An 18,939-nucleotide genomic window follows, 5' to 3' on the forward strand; every position below is an offset into this window, starting at 1 on the left:
TATGGTGTATAAGTTGTAAGGCCACGTAACAGAGCGAACAGAGTCGTGGTCTCCGTCGTCGTTACAGCGTTCTCTTGACTTTGACATCGTGAACGTTCGTGCTTGCGCTATTCGCTGGCTCGAATGGAGCACGAGGACAATCAGCGACTCCGTGCTGTTCATGAGATCGTAGTCGCTGTCGCACAGCGGAAACCAGGAAGCCGTCCGCTCGTCAAGGACGCGAAAATTCTTTCTCTTTTTATCTCGCGCAACATTTTTTTCTATGTTTAAACAATTTGCACAATCGTTATTACGAGCTGTCGCACGCGGTGAATCGACGAACCGGGAAACATGAAATTTTCCTCGAATATACTTTCATTGCTTCAAAAAATGTGTTCGGGCTCGGAGAAGCCGTTGAAGCCTTTTGCCAATATACAGCTTTTGGAAGACGAAATGAAATTCCTCGGTAGTTCCACAGCTTAAGGAGGGTGGCTAGCGACGATACAATGTTGCCATACTAAACCATGTTAAATACATTAAAAATTTCAAAATTATAAGAATTTAATAAAATTTGGTGAACATATGCTTTAGTGTCAAATTTGAGAATACAAATTTTTTAAGATTTTTCTTCTGTACAGTTATCGAGCAATTGATCATTAAAGTTCACGTGTATAAGCATAGCATACATTCCGGGCATAAGAAATCTGCTTTAATGCGTAATTACTCGATAACTAAGTAGAAGAAAATTTTGAAAAAAAATTGTGTCTTCTCACTTGATGTTGAAGAACATTAGCACCAAATTTGATCAATTTCTTATCATTTTGACGAATGTAGCCACCCTCCTTAAGGAGTTTCGGTACAAAAGTCTAAATATTAAGAAATTGATGAAATTTCATGATAATGTTCTTCAACATCAAGTGCGAAAAGACAAAATTTTTCAAAAATTTCTTCTACTTAGTTATCGAATAACTACGCATTAAAGCATATTTCTTATGCCCGGAATGTATACCGATGGAAACGCTATGCTTATACACGTGAACTTTAGTGATAAAATACTCGATAACTGTGTAGAAGAAAAATCTTAAAAAATTAGTATTGTCAAATTTGTCACTAAAGAATGTGTTGACCAAATTTTATAAAATTCTCAACTTTTTGAAATTTTTTATGTTTTTAGCATGGTTTAGTATGGCAACATTGTATCGCCTGTACCGAAACTCCTTAAGGATATATTGCACAGGCGATACAATGTTGCCATGCTAAACCATGCTAAAAACATAAAAAAATTCAAAATGATCAGAATTTTATAAAATTTGGTGAACATATTCTTTAGTGCCAAATTTGACAATACAAATTTTTTAAGATTTTTCTTCTGTACAGTTATCGAGTAATTGATCACTAAAGTTCACGTGTATAAGCATAGCGTTTCCATATATATATAGGTATACATTCCAGGCATAAGAAATCTGCTTTAATGCGTAATTACTCGATAACTAAACAGAAGAAAATTTTGAAAAAATTTGTGTTTTCGCACTTGATGTTGAAGAACATTATCACCAAATTTGATCAATTTCTAATTATTTCGATTTTTGCATCATTCACCCTTAATGTGAAACCCAAATCCTGATGTTCCGTAGATGCGTATACCTCTGAAGTAATGATCTGTTTGTGTAAGAGATACCGGCGGTTGATTGCTGGTAGTTATGCAGGCACTAGTTCGCCAAAGCTGCAGGATTATAAAGCGTGCTGTGTCGTTAAACCGGCAGTAATGGGACAACAAATTAATCGATTATGCGCAGCGTTAGTTCGTCGTAAGTACAATAAACGGCAGTTTCATAAAAACTCGTTCACTCGTTCCTCGTGATTAAAGGTTAGAGTAAGAAAAAAAGAGGAATAATGAGTATCGCATATTCTCGATGGAATACACACGATAGTAACAACGAGTTGATTGCAGCGATTATCCATTGTTTTTGTGTGCGAGTTTAATTACAAGCGGATAAGGGAAAGAGTAACGCGTTCAACTTTTCTTAGCATAGTTACAGAGACTGTGAATTTAAGGAGGGTGGCTAGGGACGATACAATGTTGCCATGCTAAACCATGTTAAATACATTAAAAATTTCAAAATTATAATTTAATAAAATTTGGTGAACATATTCTTTAGAATTAAATTTCACAATACAAATTTTTTAAGATTTTTCTTCTACACAGTTATCGAGTAATTGATCACTAAAGTTCACATGTATAAGCATAGCGTTTTCATATATATAGCTATACATTCCGGGCATAAGAAATCTGCTTTAATGCGTAATTACTCGATAACTAAGCAGAAGAAAATTTTGAAAAAAATTGTGTCTTCGCACTTGATGTTGAAGAACATTATCACAAAATTTCATCAATTTCTTATCAATTTGACGAACGTAGCCACCCTCCTTAAGAGTCCGCTGAGAATTGCAGGGACTCGCGTTACCTTTTGCCACAAAGCTTATCACTCCCAGTGCATGGATTGTCTCCTCCTAATGTTTTTCCCCAGGATCTGTTGCGTCATTTTGCAAAAAAAGAAAGAGAGCGAAAATACGTCCGCCTCTCGTGCGACGCTGTTAGCGGAACCAAAATGGCGACTTACGACGGGGGAGGGGACGCGCGCGAATAGCAACGAGTACCGGCTAACGAATAGAAGACGCTGTTGGCCAACCTTCCGAGAGACTGACACGTCTTTTTCAGAGATATAGCAACTTCTCGGGCACATGCGCGTATGTGCTCTTTGACTAAACCTCCTAACTGGTCTCGGTGATCTCTGTGTGAGCTGACTTGACATATATGCATATACGAATCTGCATACACATACGAAAGCTATAAATATGAACGGGGCCTTCCCGTGACCGGCGTACGAAGCAACGGAGCGGCGTCCGGCCGATGCTGCTGCTGCTGCTGCTGCTGTTACTTGGAATGACGAGTAGCTAATGGCCTGTACGTCTCGTATATATAGCTATATAAATCGTTTTTTCTAAATGTACAGTACGTGAGGAGAAGAAAGAAAAGAGGTATGAGAGCGCAAGCGATCCGGGCTAAAAGTCAAGAAGAGGGAGAAAAGATCGCGGAGCTGCGAAGAGCAGGCTGAAAGAAATGCTCGGAACCGGTACTTCAAGACGTCCAGTCCTGCGGGCGAGGCAAAGTCCGCAAAGACGCGTTTTACGAAAACGGACGAGAGACACTGGGCTTTTCCCTCCAAATTTTCTGTCAACTAGTATCGGTATCGATCGGTAAAAAATATCGATGCAAGCTTATTTGAGACTTTTGACCCCAGCAATAATCGCAACGACAGCATATATTCAACAAATGAGAAATTACAGTCTATTGACAGACACGACTGAATGACTGGAAAAAAGTGTTGGGAGTGGGCGCATTGAGCAGTCACAATAAAGGTGAAATCCATCTTATCATCGTCGATAATCAAGATTTATGGAGTCTCGGTACAGGCGATACAATGTTGCCATGCTAAACCATGCTAAAAACATAAAAAATTTCAAAAAGTTGAGAATTTTATAAAATTTGGTCAACATATTCTTTAGTGCCAAATTTGACAATACAAATTTTTTAAGATTTTTCTTCTACACAGTTATCGAGTAATTGATCACTAAAGTTCACGTGGTGTATAAGCATAGCGTTTCCATAGGTATACATTCCGGGCATAAGAAATCTGCTTTAATGCGTAATTACTCGATAACTAATTAGAAGAAAATTTTGAAAAAATTTGTGTTTTCGCACTTGATGTTGAAGAACATTGTCACGAAATTTGATCAATTTCTTAATATTTAGACTTCTGTACCGAAACTCCTTAAACTAGCTGTTGTTTCGCATTAATAAACTCAATGAAAATTCTACGAAAGGCTCCGAATCGACAAATTGACACCGCATCGGATTGTTCGGTTGCCAACGAGTCAATGTTATTTGAAGATTTGCCTGCATTTTTCAAATGTTAATCTTTTTATCGATTGTACTTTTGGAAGATTTCGTCATAAAAGAGTGTAAAGTTTCGCGTGGATGTTCCGCTTTTTTGGCAACTAATCTAAATATTGTCAGCGCGACTCTATGAATGAAAAAAATAGCTCGAACATGAGCACGACATTCTATTCTACACAAATAACGATTATATTGTAAAAAAAGTGTGACTACAGGAAGGGAAAATAATATTACTCGGACGTTAGCAACAGGAGACTCGAACGACTGGTTGAAGATAAAAAAAAGAAGAACCAAGACTCGAGTACTATACTTTCGGTGACTTCAACGACGCTTCGACCTTGTTTAAAATTTTTTCTTCTTCTTTCCAATCGCAATCTTGCAATCTCGTCGTTTGTTCTCGAGAGAGGACTAACGAGATGAGGCGTCTTGTCGATGATGAAAACCTACGGGGGAGCCGGAGGCCTGAGGAAGGTCAGGTGCAGGGCAAGGCTTCTACGCTCCGACGGTTACGACGACGTTGTTGGCTCAACAAGGGAATACATTAAGCGCGAAAATGACGATGAGAATGAGAGGAGGGAGGGCTGGATGGGTGGATCAGAGCGAACGAAAATTCGGGTCAGTGCCAACCACGAGCGAATCTCGTTGGACGTTTCGTGATCGTGCGAACCTCCAACACGTGACCGAACCCTCGAACATTCACCAAGCTATTTAATTCTACAGAGTGTGCGTTACGTTACGATCTCGAAGCCCCTGCGCTTGCGAGCTGTCGTAATTTGCGAATCCTTTGATTTCTTCACACGGATATTGTGATCGTGGAACAAATATATGGAAAAGTTGCACAATTTCTGGGCTACGTTGGGACCGAATAATTCGACTCGAATCGTGACAATTTATATACGAGAACTGTACACACATTAACGCGGAATAAATTTAATTCGTGATTTTCTCTTGATTTTAATAACTTTCGTATTTTCGTGGTTATTTATATTCGGGAATGTTAATGAAACGATAATGGGGCAATAAACAAAGGGAGTCGAGCCCAATACCGTTCGATTTTTTGCAACAGATCCGCTCGATCTGTGCCGTCTGTCTTGGCTCTATTTGACCCACTTAAGACCACCCGGACCAATAAGTAAACGGTGGACCACTCCCTCGACAAATGTAACTCGCGAATGTACGTAGTAGTTATTTACGTTTTCTTCAACTCACGAACGCTCGAATTCACGGAGCACAGAGTCCGCGTGCTCCAGGGATTTGCTCGTACGTTAATAAATGCACATTTGCCGGATAAAAGCCACCTTAATGGCACACACGAATTTAAGCGAATCCTTGCTCGATTGCACCGATCGTGCGACGGCAAAAGTGCTTCCGGAGCTTCGCCTGTTTCTCTTACCCTCAATTAAAACAAGGAAGCCCTTTTTTCTAATCTTCAAAGATAATAGATAAAATGGAAAATAAAATCCTTATTTTGTTCCGGTTTCCCCTTCATTAATATTCAAAAAGCGACGTACTTCTTTTACAAAAGGATATTAGAAGTAAGGAGTTACCAAAAGTAAAAGAGAGCGTGAATTCGTTTGAATTTCAGGGAGCGGGATAGAGAGCGAAAGCAGTCATCGGTGAGGCCTAATCCGCGAAAGTTATACGCACACAGCTCAATTATTCCGCCATTCAAAAACCATTGCGAAATATGATTCAAACGATTTGGATGTTATACTGCGTGACTGAAGTATTATAGTTGCCAATCTTAAGGAGGGTGGATCGCGATGATACAATGTTGCCATGCTAAACCATGTTAAAAATATTAAGAATTTCAAAATGATAAGAATTTAGTAAAATTTGGTAAATGTATTCGTTAAAAATATACAAGACAATATAAATTTGTTTTAGATTTTTCTACCACATAGCTCTCGAATAATTGAACACTAAAATTCACATGCGTGTAACCGGAGAGTTTACATATATACAATTACAATTACACATCTCGCGTGCATAAGAACTTTGATTTAACGTTTAATTATGCGATAACCATGTGGTAAAAAAATTAGAAAAAAATTGTACTTGCATTATTTGATGCCAAAGAAGGTTATCACCAAATTTTATCAAATTCTGATTATTTTGATTTTGTGATCCACCCTCTTTAAACACCAACGTGATTTAGACACTCTACGTGGGAACAAAGACGATCCTCCGTTTGAAATTTTTTCAATTATCGTAGAAATTGAAAAAAAATTCAATGTTTCAGTAAATTATTTAAAATAATCTGTATATTTCAGAAATATTATTAATCAACGCGGAATTTTATCGACGTTACTTCTGCAAGATTATTACGACGGATTCCGCATCACTGTTGTAATTGAACTGCGATGTAAATAAGCTACGATCGTGCGTATGGGAACGTAATTTAAATACGCATAGAATGCCTCATGTTAAAACTTTTCCTCCCCATAGCTTGCTAACGATCATCTAAACAAATCGTAGTGGATTTCTCCTCGTCGCATTTGCATTCCAGCAACGCATTTCCAATTCATGAAACGTCATAAGAGCTTAATTATATACGTCAAAAATAGTGAAGAAAAATGGTATTCCCGAAATGAGTTTGATGCATTCAACGATTTTGCTGTCAGATCCCGTTCAAAGAAAAAATTAAAAAAAAAAAATGATGAAATACGTGCCCGAAAAAAAAATGAAAAGAAACGAAAGGGATGAATTAAAAACGGAGCGAAGGTTGAGCGAGCGTGTCTCAGTTACGTTAGACTCTTGCACCTGCAGCGACGCCACTTTGCACCGTTTATACGAGCACAGAAGAATAAAAAAGAAAGATAGCCCACAGAAACGAAGTCTAATGCTGGGGCGTCATGGGCGAGTTTGCTCAAAGGGTGAATATATTATGTGGCTGCGGCCCTAATACACGAGAACTTTAAGAATTTGAACGAAAAGACAACCTGTCGAGCTTTCAGCGGTTTATCTCATTATAGAGGCACCGCAACGTCTCATAAAGGGCATTTCGTGTCAGATTAGCTGCTGACCATAATTCGGTAGTAGGATCCTGTCAAAAGAAAACTTGTTCGATGCAACGAAAATCGACCATTTTTTTTTGTATAAATACGTGCACTGTTCAACTGGCCTGCCAACTGACGAGGAGTTCAAACTTTCCGGAACGATATTACTGTTAGAAAAAACCACGAAACTTATTAATTTGTCGAAAGTTTGGAGCTTCGCGTAACAACGTGCACTGAAAAAAGTTGTGTGAACCGGTATACGTATGAATATTATGCACGTGGCATTCTTGAAGGAAAGCTTTATAAGGCATGTTCGCAATGCAAGGTGTATCGTGCCGAGGCACTCTTAGAATATATTTAACGCCCAACCGGACCAGATCCTTGACGAGAAGACCGGGACTCCCGAAGGGTAGATGTTAATCTTGACTTTTGTAGGATACACTAAAGTTGGCTTTGTAAATTAATAATACAATGTGTCTTTCTGGATGAGCCTTCCCAAGACACGTAGAACAACCTTCAACTGCGTTAAACGTCTGAGTGCGCGCGGCGTGCTTTCCTTTACTGAATTAAATTCCCACACGCCATTTTTCTCTCTTTTGTTCTTTTTTTATTCGTTGGTTAAGTCATTATTCGAGTTTAAAACAGAACTACAACGTTTTCCTGCATATTCTCCATCTATTTTGCGTATTAATTATAACAGCGTCCATTCTTCTTACTCATGAAATCTGAGATTCACAAGTAGATAAATACAAAACTCCGTTGGAACGTTCATATAACAGAGTTAATCGAGGCGCGATCGTACGTAATAAAAATTTTTAAGGTCCTTTGTTGTCTGTTCTTCCCTAAATTTCATGACAAAAATTGCATTTTTCCCCCTGCTCATATAGCCATTCTCAAATCAGCGTGAGGCAATCATTTTTTCAAACAAGTTATGTTCGACTCCTCGCGACTCCGCTCGTTGTGCCATCAAAAATACACGTTATTTGAAAAAATCTTTCAAAGTTTTTCACGTAACTCTCTCTTTTTCCACAAAACGATTTCCTGCACGTGCGGAACGCGCATAAAAGTTGCTTCGGAAGCCTCGCTTTTGTTTCTGGCTAACAAACGCCTCGTTATACATGTAACGTCGATAAATATATATATATGGATGTGTGTATATGTATACATGTGAATTGTCGTCGGCCATTTGTGTAGCGGTACCGTGCGTGGGTTGGTAGTGACAAGATGACACTGTGACTCTTGCAAAGGCGTATGTGCGACGTAGCGAGAAACTTACGGTGTGTTTTCTGCCCCGTTCGGTGGGATTCGTCGATAGGAGGTGAACGCGCGTGTAAAGGAAGGAGCATACTCGTTCGAGCGTAAAACGTGCTGGCTAAGCTGGCTTATGTAATGCAAAAGCGCGGGCTGCTTCTTCACTTTTTTCCATTACTCTCTCGCGAGTCCATCATTTCGCAGAGCGACGAATTTGCCGGAATTTACTTCAATAAGATATTCGCTACGAAATTGTGAATAATTTTATAAAGCCAACGATTTTTAAGGTAACTTCTGTACTGCATGCTAGTCAAATGAGTGATAAATTTTCAAAACGCTTTTAGCCTAAGTTTAACGTACCGATTAAATGTATTGTTAGTGGATTTGTATTACAGCATATCTTATTAACATGTAAAAGTATTAAAAACGCTAGTTTTTCAAAACCATCAACTGATTAATGCAAATTTTCACGCTGACACATTTTCACTGGTATTTTTCAAAAAATTATCTGCGTTTTTGCATCGATTTTATTGCAACAAGTTTCATTTCGTTCGTCAACTGGTCCTCTATCAATCCACCGTGTAGTTGTTTTTTTAACTTGATCGTTTCACTGTTGCAGCTAATTGTTCATTAAGTGAAAAAACTTTTTCATTCATAATTTCCGAAGGAATGAGTTTAAAGGAATATCTACGTGGTGAATTCGTAGAGAATCAGTTGAGGAACAAAATGAGACTTGGTGCAATAAAATCGGTTAAAAAATACAGACGATTCTTTGAAATTTGTATATCTATCAGTTGATAGTTTTGCAAAACTATCATTTTAAATATCTCTTCACCTTAAGGATATATTGCACAGGCGATACAATGTTGCCATGCTAAACCATGCTAAAAACATAAAAAAATTCAAAATGATCAGAATTTTATAAAATTTGGTGAACATATTCTTTAGTGCCAAATTTGACAATACAAATTTTTTAAGATTTTTCTTCTGTACAGCTATCGAGTAATTGATTACTAAAGTTCACGTGTATAAGCATAGCGTTTCCATATATATATAGGTATACATTCCAGGCATAAGAAATCTGCTTTAATGCGTAATTACTCGATAACTAAACAGAAGAAAATTTTGAAAAAATTTGTGTTTTCGCACTTGATGTTGAAGAACATTATCACCAAATTTGATCAATTTCTAATTATTTCGACTTTTGTATCATTCACCCTTAATAAAATATGCTTGAATACACATCTACTAACAATAAGTTTAACGAAGTTTAATCGATACGTTGAACTTGGTCTAAAAGCGTTTTTAAAATTTAGCACTCATTTGACTAGCATGTAGTATAGGAGTTACGGAACGTTCACGGACGGGGGAATCTCAGTGGCGTGAGAAGATCTCCCGATTTAGAGCTCCGGCGAAGAAAGGATCCAGCACGTATCTTAGCTGTATTAGATTATTTATAAATGTCTTTACCGAGTTACCAGAGAGTGGGAAAGATTCGACGGAAGAGATACCGCGCCCGAGGTGGGGAAATGAGTGAGAGTCTAGAAGGATTTTCTTTTGGGTTCACGGTTCGAGCGAGATGGAGGAAAAGATAATTGATGGGCTTAAGGGACCGTGATGAATCGGACGGTTAATTAATGTCCGGGCGAGTTAACTCTGAAAAATTGCTTTTGAGGCCATTCGCACGATACCTTTTTTACATTTTTTTCCCACATTAAAAATATATTTGTCGATGTTTACATCCCGGCTATATAATAGCACGTTTTTTTTCGAACCAACGATCGCCGAATTTGCGTTGGGTTATCGAATTTTATTTTGTGCGCCACGATTTATCGATCCAACAAAAATCTATTTGAATCCTCGCAAATTTTTTTTCTCATAGTTATACACAGCATTTCACGGTTTTTTTTGTCTAAAGCAATGTTTCATTCCTCCAATTTTTTAACTGCACGTGATTTTTATTACGAATTTAACGAACAAGTAATTTTATTGCTGCATAACTAGGAGGCTTAATCCGCTCGCGGTTTTGATGACTCGTTGATTGCAGTAACACGAGAATAAAGTCCATGGACCCTCCGCGACGCCGTTTTTTATTATATTTTTACAGGCTCCAGATGTTATGTAGTTCACGTGGAATTAAAGAGACAAAGTTGACGTAAGGTCGACTCTCTTTTCTGCGCACTTGGCCCCCTTGTCCGGAATTTCGGTCAGGGCCTCTCGCTCGCGCCATTAGAATTATTTTCGCATGAAAGGAGAGCACCGGTCGGGAGAATTGTAGCATTGATTTGAAACTCATATCCGAAGGTATAATTCGAAAGAAAGGAAGAAAGGAAAGAGAAAAAGATGTGGGGAGGGCGAGGAACGACGAAAGGCTCGAGCACACCATAAGGCAAGACAATGTTCAATGTCTTGCAAACGCAGGTATATCTCGCTTTATTTTAGTCTTTACCTGTTGCTCTCCGTTACCGCAATCCACGAGATCGCAGTTCGCTCGACATAATGCACTCGAGAATAAATGCGGCGTGTGCGAGTGACGAGGAAAGCTCCGAATGCGCTGTGTATTATAAATATAACAAATAAATTTACAGGTATACATGAAACGAGCTGGGAGCGAAGGACAAAAGTTTCTGAGCTGACAAAAGATACGATAGAGAATAAGCGTAGGAGGCGAATGAGGATGATGAATGAAAAAAAGGGATTCTTTGAACGTGATGTAGGTGTGGCGTGTGTGGTACCGAGCAACGCGCAGAAAGAGTGAGAGGGAGTAATATATCGCTCCGCAAAATGAGGTGGAGTACGTATCATGTTTCCAAGTACAGTTCCGACGTACCTGCATGTCTAACCCTTTTTTTTCTGCTAATGGATACCCGTATATTTCTTACTTAATCTATCGAGACTTGAAATAAAAAGAATTTTGACCATGGAAACCGGAATAGAATTTTTCGGCTGTACGTGCGAGCGGCGCGGTGTGTTTCACTTCTCGTGGCAAAAGAGGAAGTTATAAAATTGCTTTCGAAATTCTTTCGAATTTGTCCGCTTATTTGCTTCAATTGTCCAAATCAGAATCGTCGTCTTGCGAAAACTAATCAAATTTTATAAACAATTTTAATGGTTTCGTACGACGCTAAAGTTTCCAACGTTGGAGTCCAACGAAATGAACGAAAAAAAACGTTTGTAATTCATCAATTTTTTATTTCACGAATCGTTAGTGCAGCTTGAATAACTACGACTCGCAAATTTGGCAGGGAACAAAATAGGAGAATTACTGGAATTATTGGAGAGTTTTTTTCGATCATTTCGTTGGACTGCAACGTTGGAAACTTCAGCGTCATGGTTTCGTTGGATTGATCGTTGTCGGATTTTGGATCGCTATCGTAATATCGCTTTTCTGATTCCAAATATATATATTTTTTTTTTAATGTACCGGAGTAGATTCGAGTATTATTTGGTTTAGGGACGATGCGGTATGATGGTTTGCCTAGATTTCCCAAAGCTTACGCCCCCGCGAACGATGATCGGGCTAGCCGAAGCCTGTGTGTATCTTTGCGAGGCTCATCGTGCTTGGATGCATGATAATTCGTCACAATGACTGAACACTTTCTGGTATAGTGCGTGGTCTTTGGCACAGGTGCTCGAGCTACCGCGAGGGATCGCATCCGAGCGAGCTATGTGGAATTACCTCTATGTGTCAACGACTGCAGGTCCAACAGTTCGTTTTTCTATGTGTTCCTTCGTATGAGTTCTGTGTGAACGTGTGCATGTGAATAGTTGGGACAAAAGCTTTGGAGGGTCGTGCATCGTGGACTAGATATGTCCGTCATCAAAAACACGTTTCTATGTGTGCCCTCGGGTACGCCAAAGAACTACGGAATTTACAAATTCTTTTCATCGCAGCCTTTCGGAATTCCCGGTTTCTCAGTACATATAAAACGGATTTCATGCAAATAATTTCGAACAGTAAATTCTGTGTATTTAGTTAATCGACGACGCTGAAGTTTGCAACGTTGGATTTCAACGAAATGAAGGAAAAAAAAAAACATTTGTAATTCACCAATTTGTTTATTTCACGAAGTATCGGTGCAGCTTGAAAAACTACAAATTGCAAATTTGACAGGGAAGGAAATTGGAGAATTACTTGAATTATTGGAGAGTTTTTTTTATCATTTCGTTGCGGACTCCAACGTTGCAAACTTCAGCGTCATATGTTAATCGTGTTTTTGAAACATTGAATGAGAATTTAATAAAATACAAGTGAGAATAAAGACTCGTATTTTATTTTCAGATTTTCGCCTCGACGACGTGTTTACTGTATCCGTCAACTAAAATGTACAACGTTTGTAGAGAAAGAGAGAGAGGGAGAGATCGGTATCCTCGGAGCTGTTGGGACTAACTGGAATGAGCGTGCACGGAATCGTCGATCGGTTTTCACGAGGCTACGTTCACGACAACCACACATTTTCATCTTGAACAGTCATGCACACTACACGATTGCAAATACATTTGCTGTTATAGTTGGTAGAATAAGAGTCACCCGGTCACGATCGGCACGCAAGGGACATTCGAAGCGGTCCTCGCGTTCGATGTCCAACGTCCATTTTAAAAAATGAGACGCGGAGGAATGCAGCGCGACGCTCTGCCATAACGTTTTACACTGTGGTCAAACCATAAAGTGAGTGAGGAAAATCGAAAGAGCGATAGGGGACGGAAAAAAATTTGATGGCTAACTGTGCCGTTTTCCCGCGACCTTCCGAAATGTCGCGTTTCTATAATACCGATCGCGTCGATCCCCGTTTCAACATTGCTATCGATCGCGATATAAATAAATCCGCGATCATTCATTCTTTTCGGCCGTTTCAGTCCAGTCGTAAAAGCAAATTCAAATTTTTCGACTCGACCGAAACTTTTTTATCGTGCGCTCTGTGTTTTTTTTAAATTTTATCACGTTGAAATTATCACGTCTGAGAACTTTTATCATTTATTTTATTAAAATCGCATCATGGAAGACGGTTTTATGAAAGCAGAAAGTACGAGTCTACCAATGATGAATACGCCGATGGTGGCGATGAATCCACAATTTTTCGAGGCGTTTTTACACTTGTATTATTGCATTCATTCCACAAATCTTGTTACTTGCTCTTTCGTAGTCGCTTTGTTTACTAACGGGGTGTGACGTCACGAACCGAAACAGCATGGCAAAAATTTAAAATAATAAATAAAAAGTAGTTTTTAAGAGACTTTTCGCGGTCTTACAAAATAAAAAATAAAAAAAAAAAAAACAATTCTACTGGTTCATTATATACGGTTTCAAGATTAATTAAAAACAGTTTTCAAATAAAGCTGTTGGGAGCAGTGGATATTGAGCGTGGAACACCTTTTGTAAGGTTCTAATACGAGTGGTAATAAGTATATCTGCCATTCCCCTTGGCACCTGTTCTAAAATCCTTTCGTGATTCTTCAAGGTCTCATCAGTGAATTAAATCGTCTGAGCGTATTCGTGTGCCTTTTTTTTCTCTACCCGACGACGATGTTCAAACTAAACGAGTTACTTACACAGCGCACGATGACGAAATATTTCTCGTGAGTGGTCTCGCTAATGCTCTCGCGTACTCATGACTTTTTCGCGAATTGTCTTTTCCATTCCATCGAGATAAATTGCCTCGTATTAATGCTCTTTTTCTGTCCTCCGACCTGTTAGTCGGTTATGATAAATACAGCGAGACTATTATCGCATTTGCAAAAATGACGAAAGCGTTTTATTTTCGGTATGGAATACAATCGGAATAGGCGCGAGCGCGAAACCACTGTGAAGACAGTTTAATTGTAATTTATATATAGTTGGGAATCAATCAGTTAGTACGAATGTTTAGCCGTGTGTATCGTAAACGGTATATCGATTCGAAGAAAATAATTTTATTGACTTCATTTGAAAGGTTCCTCGCGGACAACGACCTCTGCAAGATCGCGAGCATTCGGCAACAGTTGATATACCTTCGGAATACCATCGGGAATTGCGGAGGTCGATGAAAAAATTATTAATTAGCTGGGGGCTCAGTTTATTTGGAAGATGAAGTAGAAAGAGCAACGGTGCCGGCGAGCAACGAAACTCGGAGATCCGAGTGTCGTTTCTTCGAGTTAACGAGTGAGGCCAAGCGATTCGGCTGTAGAGCGTTGCGAGAGAGCCCCAAGAAAACCGGTCCCCGGAGCACCCCGTGGGACCGGTCCTCGGTTCTCACATGCATACATACATCTTTCTCTATATTATATTATGAATATTTGTATGATTATATTTAAACGAAATGCGATTAACCGCGATCGTATAAGCGATGAAGTATCGGTAAAGAAATAGCGTGTATGAAAGCAAGAATCTTGCAGAAATTTTCGGGGCGTGTATAAGAAAAAAGTTTTTTCTTCTTTACATTTACAGTTAAGTCTCGCGGTGTGTAACATTTCCAGTTACGTAGCAGTCCAACAGGTGGAAGTGCTTCCTTTGGTATTAAATTTTTTTATGACTACGCCGCAGAAAATATTCCGTCTTTTCTATGATTTTATTCTCACGAATCCGTCCCTCGGGCATTATCATTAATTTTATCGCGTCTACGAATAAGAGCTGTGCCTATCTACGCGACACAGCTTCAAATTCGTGCGTTTGCTTATAAATTGAATGGATTTTATTGAAAATTGTTAGGAATCAAACCGTCCTGCACACTGCACTCAGCATCATAAACACCGTTTTCAATTAATTCTCTATATTGTCTTGTGGTTCTGCGTCGAGCAGCTCGTCGCTTGTGCAACGCATCGGTGTCTCTCTTACCGTAGGGAACAAGCGGCATTAATTTCTCGGCTTGGGTACGAGACAAGAACTTGGCATAACTTGAGGTCGTACGCACATAACGGATAAACTCGTCATGTGAGTTATTTGTCGACACTGCAAATACGCTTGGAATTGAAAAAAAAAAACATCCAACGCCGGTTTCGCGACATCCAGGCTTTTCCAAAAAGATTAACGAAATTCGTTTTTGAGATTATAGATAATTTTACACTTCTTGCTTCATCTTCCAAACATGCTTTTTCATTTATTCGTATTTCGCAACATTACAATGCCAACGTTTCTTTCGATAGAGAGGCTTCACCAATGTGAATAAGATTTTCCCGCTCACAACGATTGATATACGTGAAAGTTACTGTTTGAATTTTTTTTGGAAGCGTAAGACTCATTTATTCACAGCTTTAATCAACCTTGATCGTCGTCGTTGATAATGATTTTGCGATTGTACGTCTTTCTCGACAGGAGACAGCGGCGGGACTGATTATTAGCGCTAGTATAGTCGTGACACGGAGTCTAAACATGACGATGCATATGTAACGATTGTCATTATGATCTTGCGTTGGCTGATGCGTTCGAACTTTTGCATCAATGCTCTTTCTCTTGAATCTGAGTTATTTTCGTTCGAAGCATGAAACCGTTGCTGAGTCGATAATCATTTTTTCGCGTATATACAACCGTTGAGCGTTTCTGTGAATTGAGATGAAAAAATTTTGATAAATTCGTAAAATAGTGAATGAAATAAAGAGAAGAAGGCGCTCTCGATGTTCCAAGAGGGGAAAGACGTTTTTTTTTCGTTTCTTTCAAACCAGTTTTGGGTCAAGACGCGAGCGGGGTAGATCTGGGAAAGAGAAAGATGAAGGAGGAGGGGGGTGTGTGCCGGTGCATTGCGAACGATTTCAGATCCATGGGCAAGCTTGGAGCCAACGTTCCGGCTTCTTCGTTCCTGTATAATACTTTATGTACCGTTGTCTTATTTCACGCGTTTCCAGAATCGAGATTCATTCAATGACAGTGACGACGACGGTTAAGGAGAAGTTATGCAATTTCTGAACAGACTTGGACAGCGACGAGAATTTTCCATGTATGAATGTCTGAGAGACTCGGGAGACATGGTGCAGCGAGAATATCCGAGCGATCCGCGTTTCAAAGGCTATGCGCCATATTGTGCTTGTAGAAGAGAGCGAGAAAAACTTTTTGAATTATTTCATACGATTCCGGGATAAGGGAAGGTGCTGAACACTTACGACGCTGAAGTTTGCAACGTTGGAGTCCAACGAAATGGAGGAAAAAAATGTGTAATTTGCCAATTTTTTATTTCACGAAATATCGGCGCAGATTGAAAATCTGCGAATCGCAAATTCGGCAGGGAACGAAATTGCAGAACTACTGGAATTATCGAAGGGTTTTTTAGACCATTTCATTTGAACATTTTGAAAGCTGATTCATTGATGGCATATTATTTTTCACGTAATAAGTGAGAATTGTTTACATATCAGTCGCTTCGCAACGACATTCGTCAATGCTGATATAACCAATACGCATGAATTTCCATTCAGTATAGGCGTGAATTGAGTATTTTCTTAGGAAATTGTCTCGTAAACATTTCTTGACTCGCGCGTATGTGATTAATCATGAAAGTAACGACGATTCGTCCGCAGCATCGGTAGCGTCGCATCATTCTATAGAGGCAGTAAATTTATTAATTGAGATGCACAAGATGATAGAAGAAAGAGGAAGAATCGTTGAAAAAAAATGTACACATCGAGAGTCCAGCTTAATTTCAAGGTCTGTTGCCCCCCTTTCGATACGGATCTGTATCGCAATAATTTCAACATTCTAGTCTCTAAACTTGAATACCAACGTTTGCGAGAACGCGAAAAATGGAGTTCTATTCCTTTCGATCGTGCGCCACCTGCACACGGGTATTATCTACACCTGCGTGTAGCTTGGGAGTCTTAGACTCCTGTCCAATGGAATCGTGATAGGTGTGTAATTTTGTAAAAGGGGCGCCAATCAGAGCGTTAGATCTGTGTACCTAATCTTGAAAAATCAAATTCTCAAATACCACGTTCGAATCGCTTTAATTCACGATCGAACGCTATATTTTGTGCTGTCAGACGGTGGACATTGGATGCCAATTTTGATTCATCGTCCAAGAAAGTTACGGATCGTGTCCTTCGGATCGCAGATGAATGACACGACACTCCTAATGATTTTGTATCTCTTTTGGGTAAGAAATAAAAAAGTGTTAAATATTGAAAGAAAAAAGCTTACATTGGTGCTTGTTTACGATGAGGCTGAGCGGTTCGGAACCTCCGAGTGGGCTATCCTTGCCGCTACCAGGCGGTGGACTTTTGCTAAGATGTTGAGCCTCCAGCAGCCTCTGTTGCTGCGCCAGAAGGCTGTTCTTGAGGAGAAATATCTTCGGCATTTTTCCCTCGGACGATAATAATATCAAACAATATTATTATTGATATTTGGTATATGAAAACATATGCCACGTCTTCCTCGAATATCTCCGGGAAGCCGAATGACGATAACCGATCTCACTGCACAGATTTTGTTTGCGCCACCATTGATCGACCGTTTATGGTCGGGCAATAATCCTTTTTATGCAACGCGCATGTATTCAAGAACATGCGTAATAATATAAACAAATCCAAGTAAAACAACAAACTCCGATCACTATTTTCTGTGGGGAGGATAAGTCTGAATTTCGTAAGTAACGGGAAGTCGTCACTGCTATGGTACCATCGCGTTTAAATCCGCGAAAAACTCCTGATTACGGGCTCATCCGATTTGGAATGTTCCTGGACGTGCGGTAACAGAATGATGAAAAAAAATGAGTAGCACTTTGACTACCTATACCGACGAGGTCGCGAGGACCTTATTCGTAGATCCATGCGCCACCACTGATCATGAAACTCGTTTTTCCCGTTATCAAAATCCTGGTCGATGCGTGGTGTTGTCACGCCCGAAAACACTGCGATTACTCACTCACGAGGGAACAAAGTATTTGTACGGGTTTTTAAATATTTATCTCATATCCTTTGAGCGTTCACGATAGTTCGCTTTTATCCTTAAAACGTCCGGGATGATGCTTCTTTTTCAATTAGTATTAAGTGACCGATGGCTGAACCAATGAAAAGAAAAGAAAAACATTGAATAATTTGTAGAATGCTGGATTAGAACCGGCACGAGAAACGTCACGAATCGTCCACGTCGATTTACAGTTATCGACTGTGCGCGAGGGACCTCGAACCGGAGGTCGTATGGTCCCGTCTATCGTTGTGTACACTCGCCGCACATACTCAATGCACACACAGACGTATATGAATATGTGTGCGTCTCGAGAGATTCACTGTACAATGTGCGTATACCGGAATATCTGTGAAAAAGGCGCGACGTTTGCGTCGCACTCGCGATCGTATTGGTCTCTCGCGAGCAACTGGGGCTCCGTTGGTATCTCGGACGGGACCCCAGGCCCCGACCATGAGTTGCCCCCACTCCGAGCACCATGAGACTCACGCGAGGCCCTCTACCTGCGGGGACCACGCTCCTCATCCTCCCTTTTTCGTGTCCTCCCCCCTCTCACTCTCTCGCGTTCTTCCCACCCTCCCTTTCCCGTTGCCCCTTACTCACCGATGGATCCACTCGAGGCTTATAACACCGTACTGTCTGCCCGGGGCCTTAACACGCTCCTCTCTTCATCCCCACTACGTTATAACGATCCTCAACTCCGCTACATGCTCTCCTTGTACATTCTTATACTGTATGCAGTGGCATACACCGCTTGTACTTACTGTACCTCGGTTTGCCGGCAACGGGGCATGCATATCTCCTTTTTGCCATCAATCTATATACACGAGCCACCAGCCACCACTCTATATGTATATTCATTTGCCGGTATCCAAGCTCTTGCTCTT

General features: G+C 39.9%; 1 protein-coding gene across 2 annotated transcripts in view; it reads right to left on the reverse strand.

Moving 5' to 3' along the window:
• ovo (transcriptional regulator ovo) overlaps positions 1-18,481 on the reverse strand; it is a 34,088-nt gene extending 15,607 nt beyond the window's left edge. For both annotated transcript variants that reach the window (XM_043411621.1, XM_043411620.1), the window contains exon 1: positions 17,288-18,481. In XM_043411621.1, the coding sequence (XP_043267556.1) occupies positions 17,288-17,444 (157 nt within the window). In that variant the 5' untranslated portion in view covers positions 17,445-18,481. The remainder of the gene's footprint in view (positions 1-17,287) is intronic.
• Between the last annotated feature and the right edge of the window lie 458 nt (positions 18,482-18,939).

The sequence above is a fragment of the Venturia canescens genome, chromosome 2 (genome assembly GCF_019457755.1).
Source record: "Venturia canescens isolate UGA chromosome 2, ASM1945775v1, whole genome shotgun sequence".
Classification (NCBI taxonomy): domain Eukaryota; kingdom Metazoa; phylum Arthropoda; class Insecta; order Hymenoptera; family Ichneumonidae; genus Venturia; species Venturia canescens.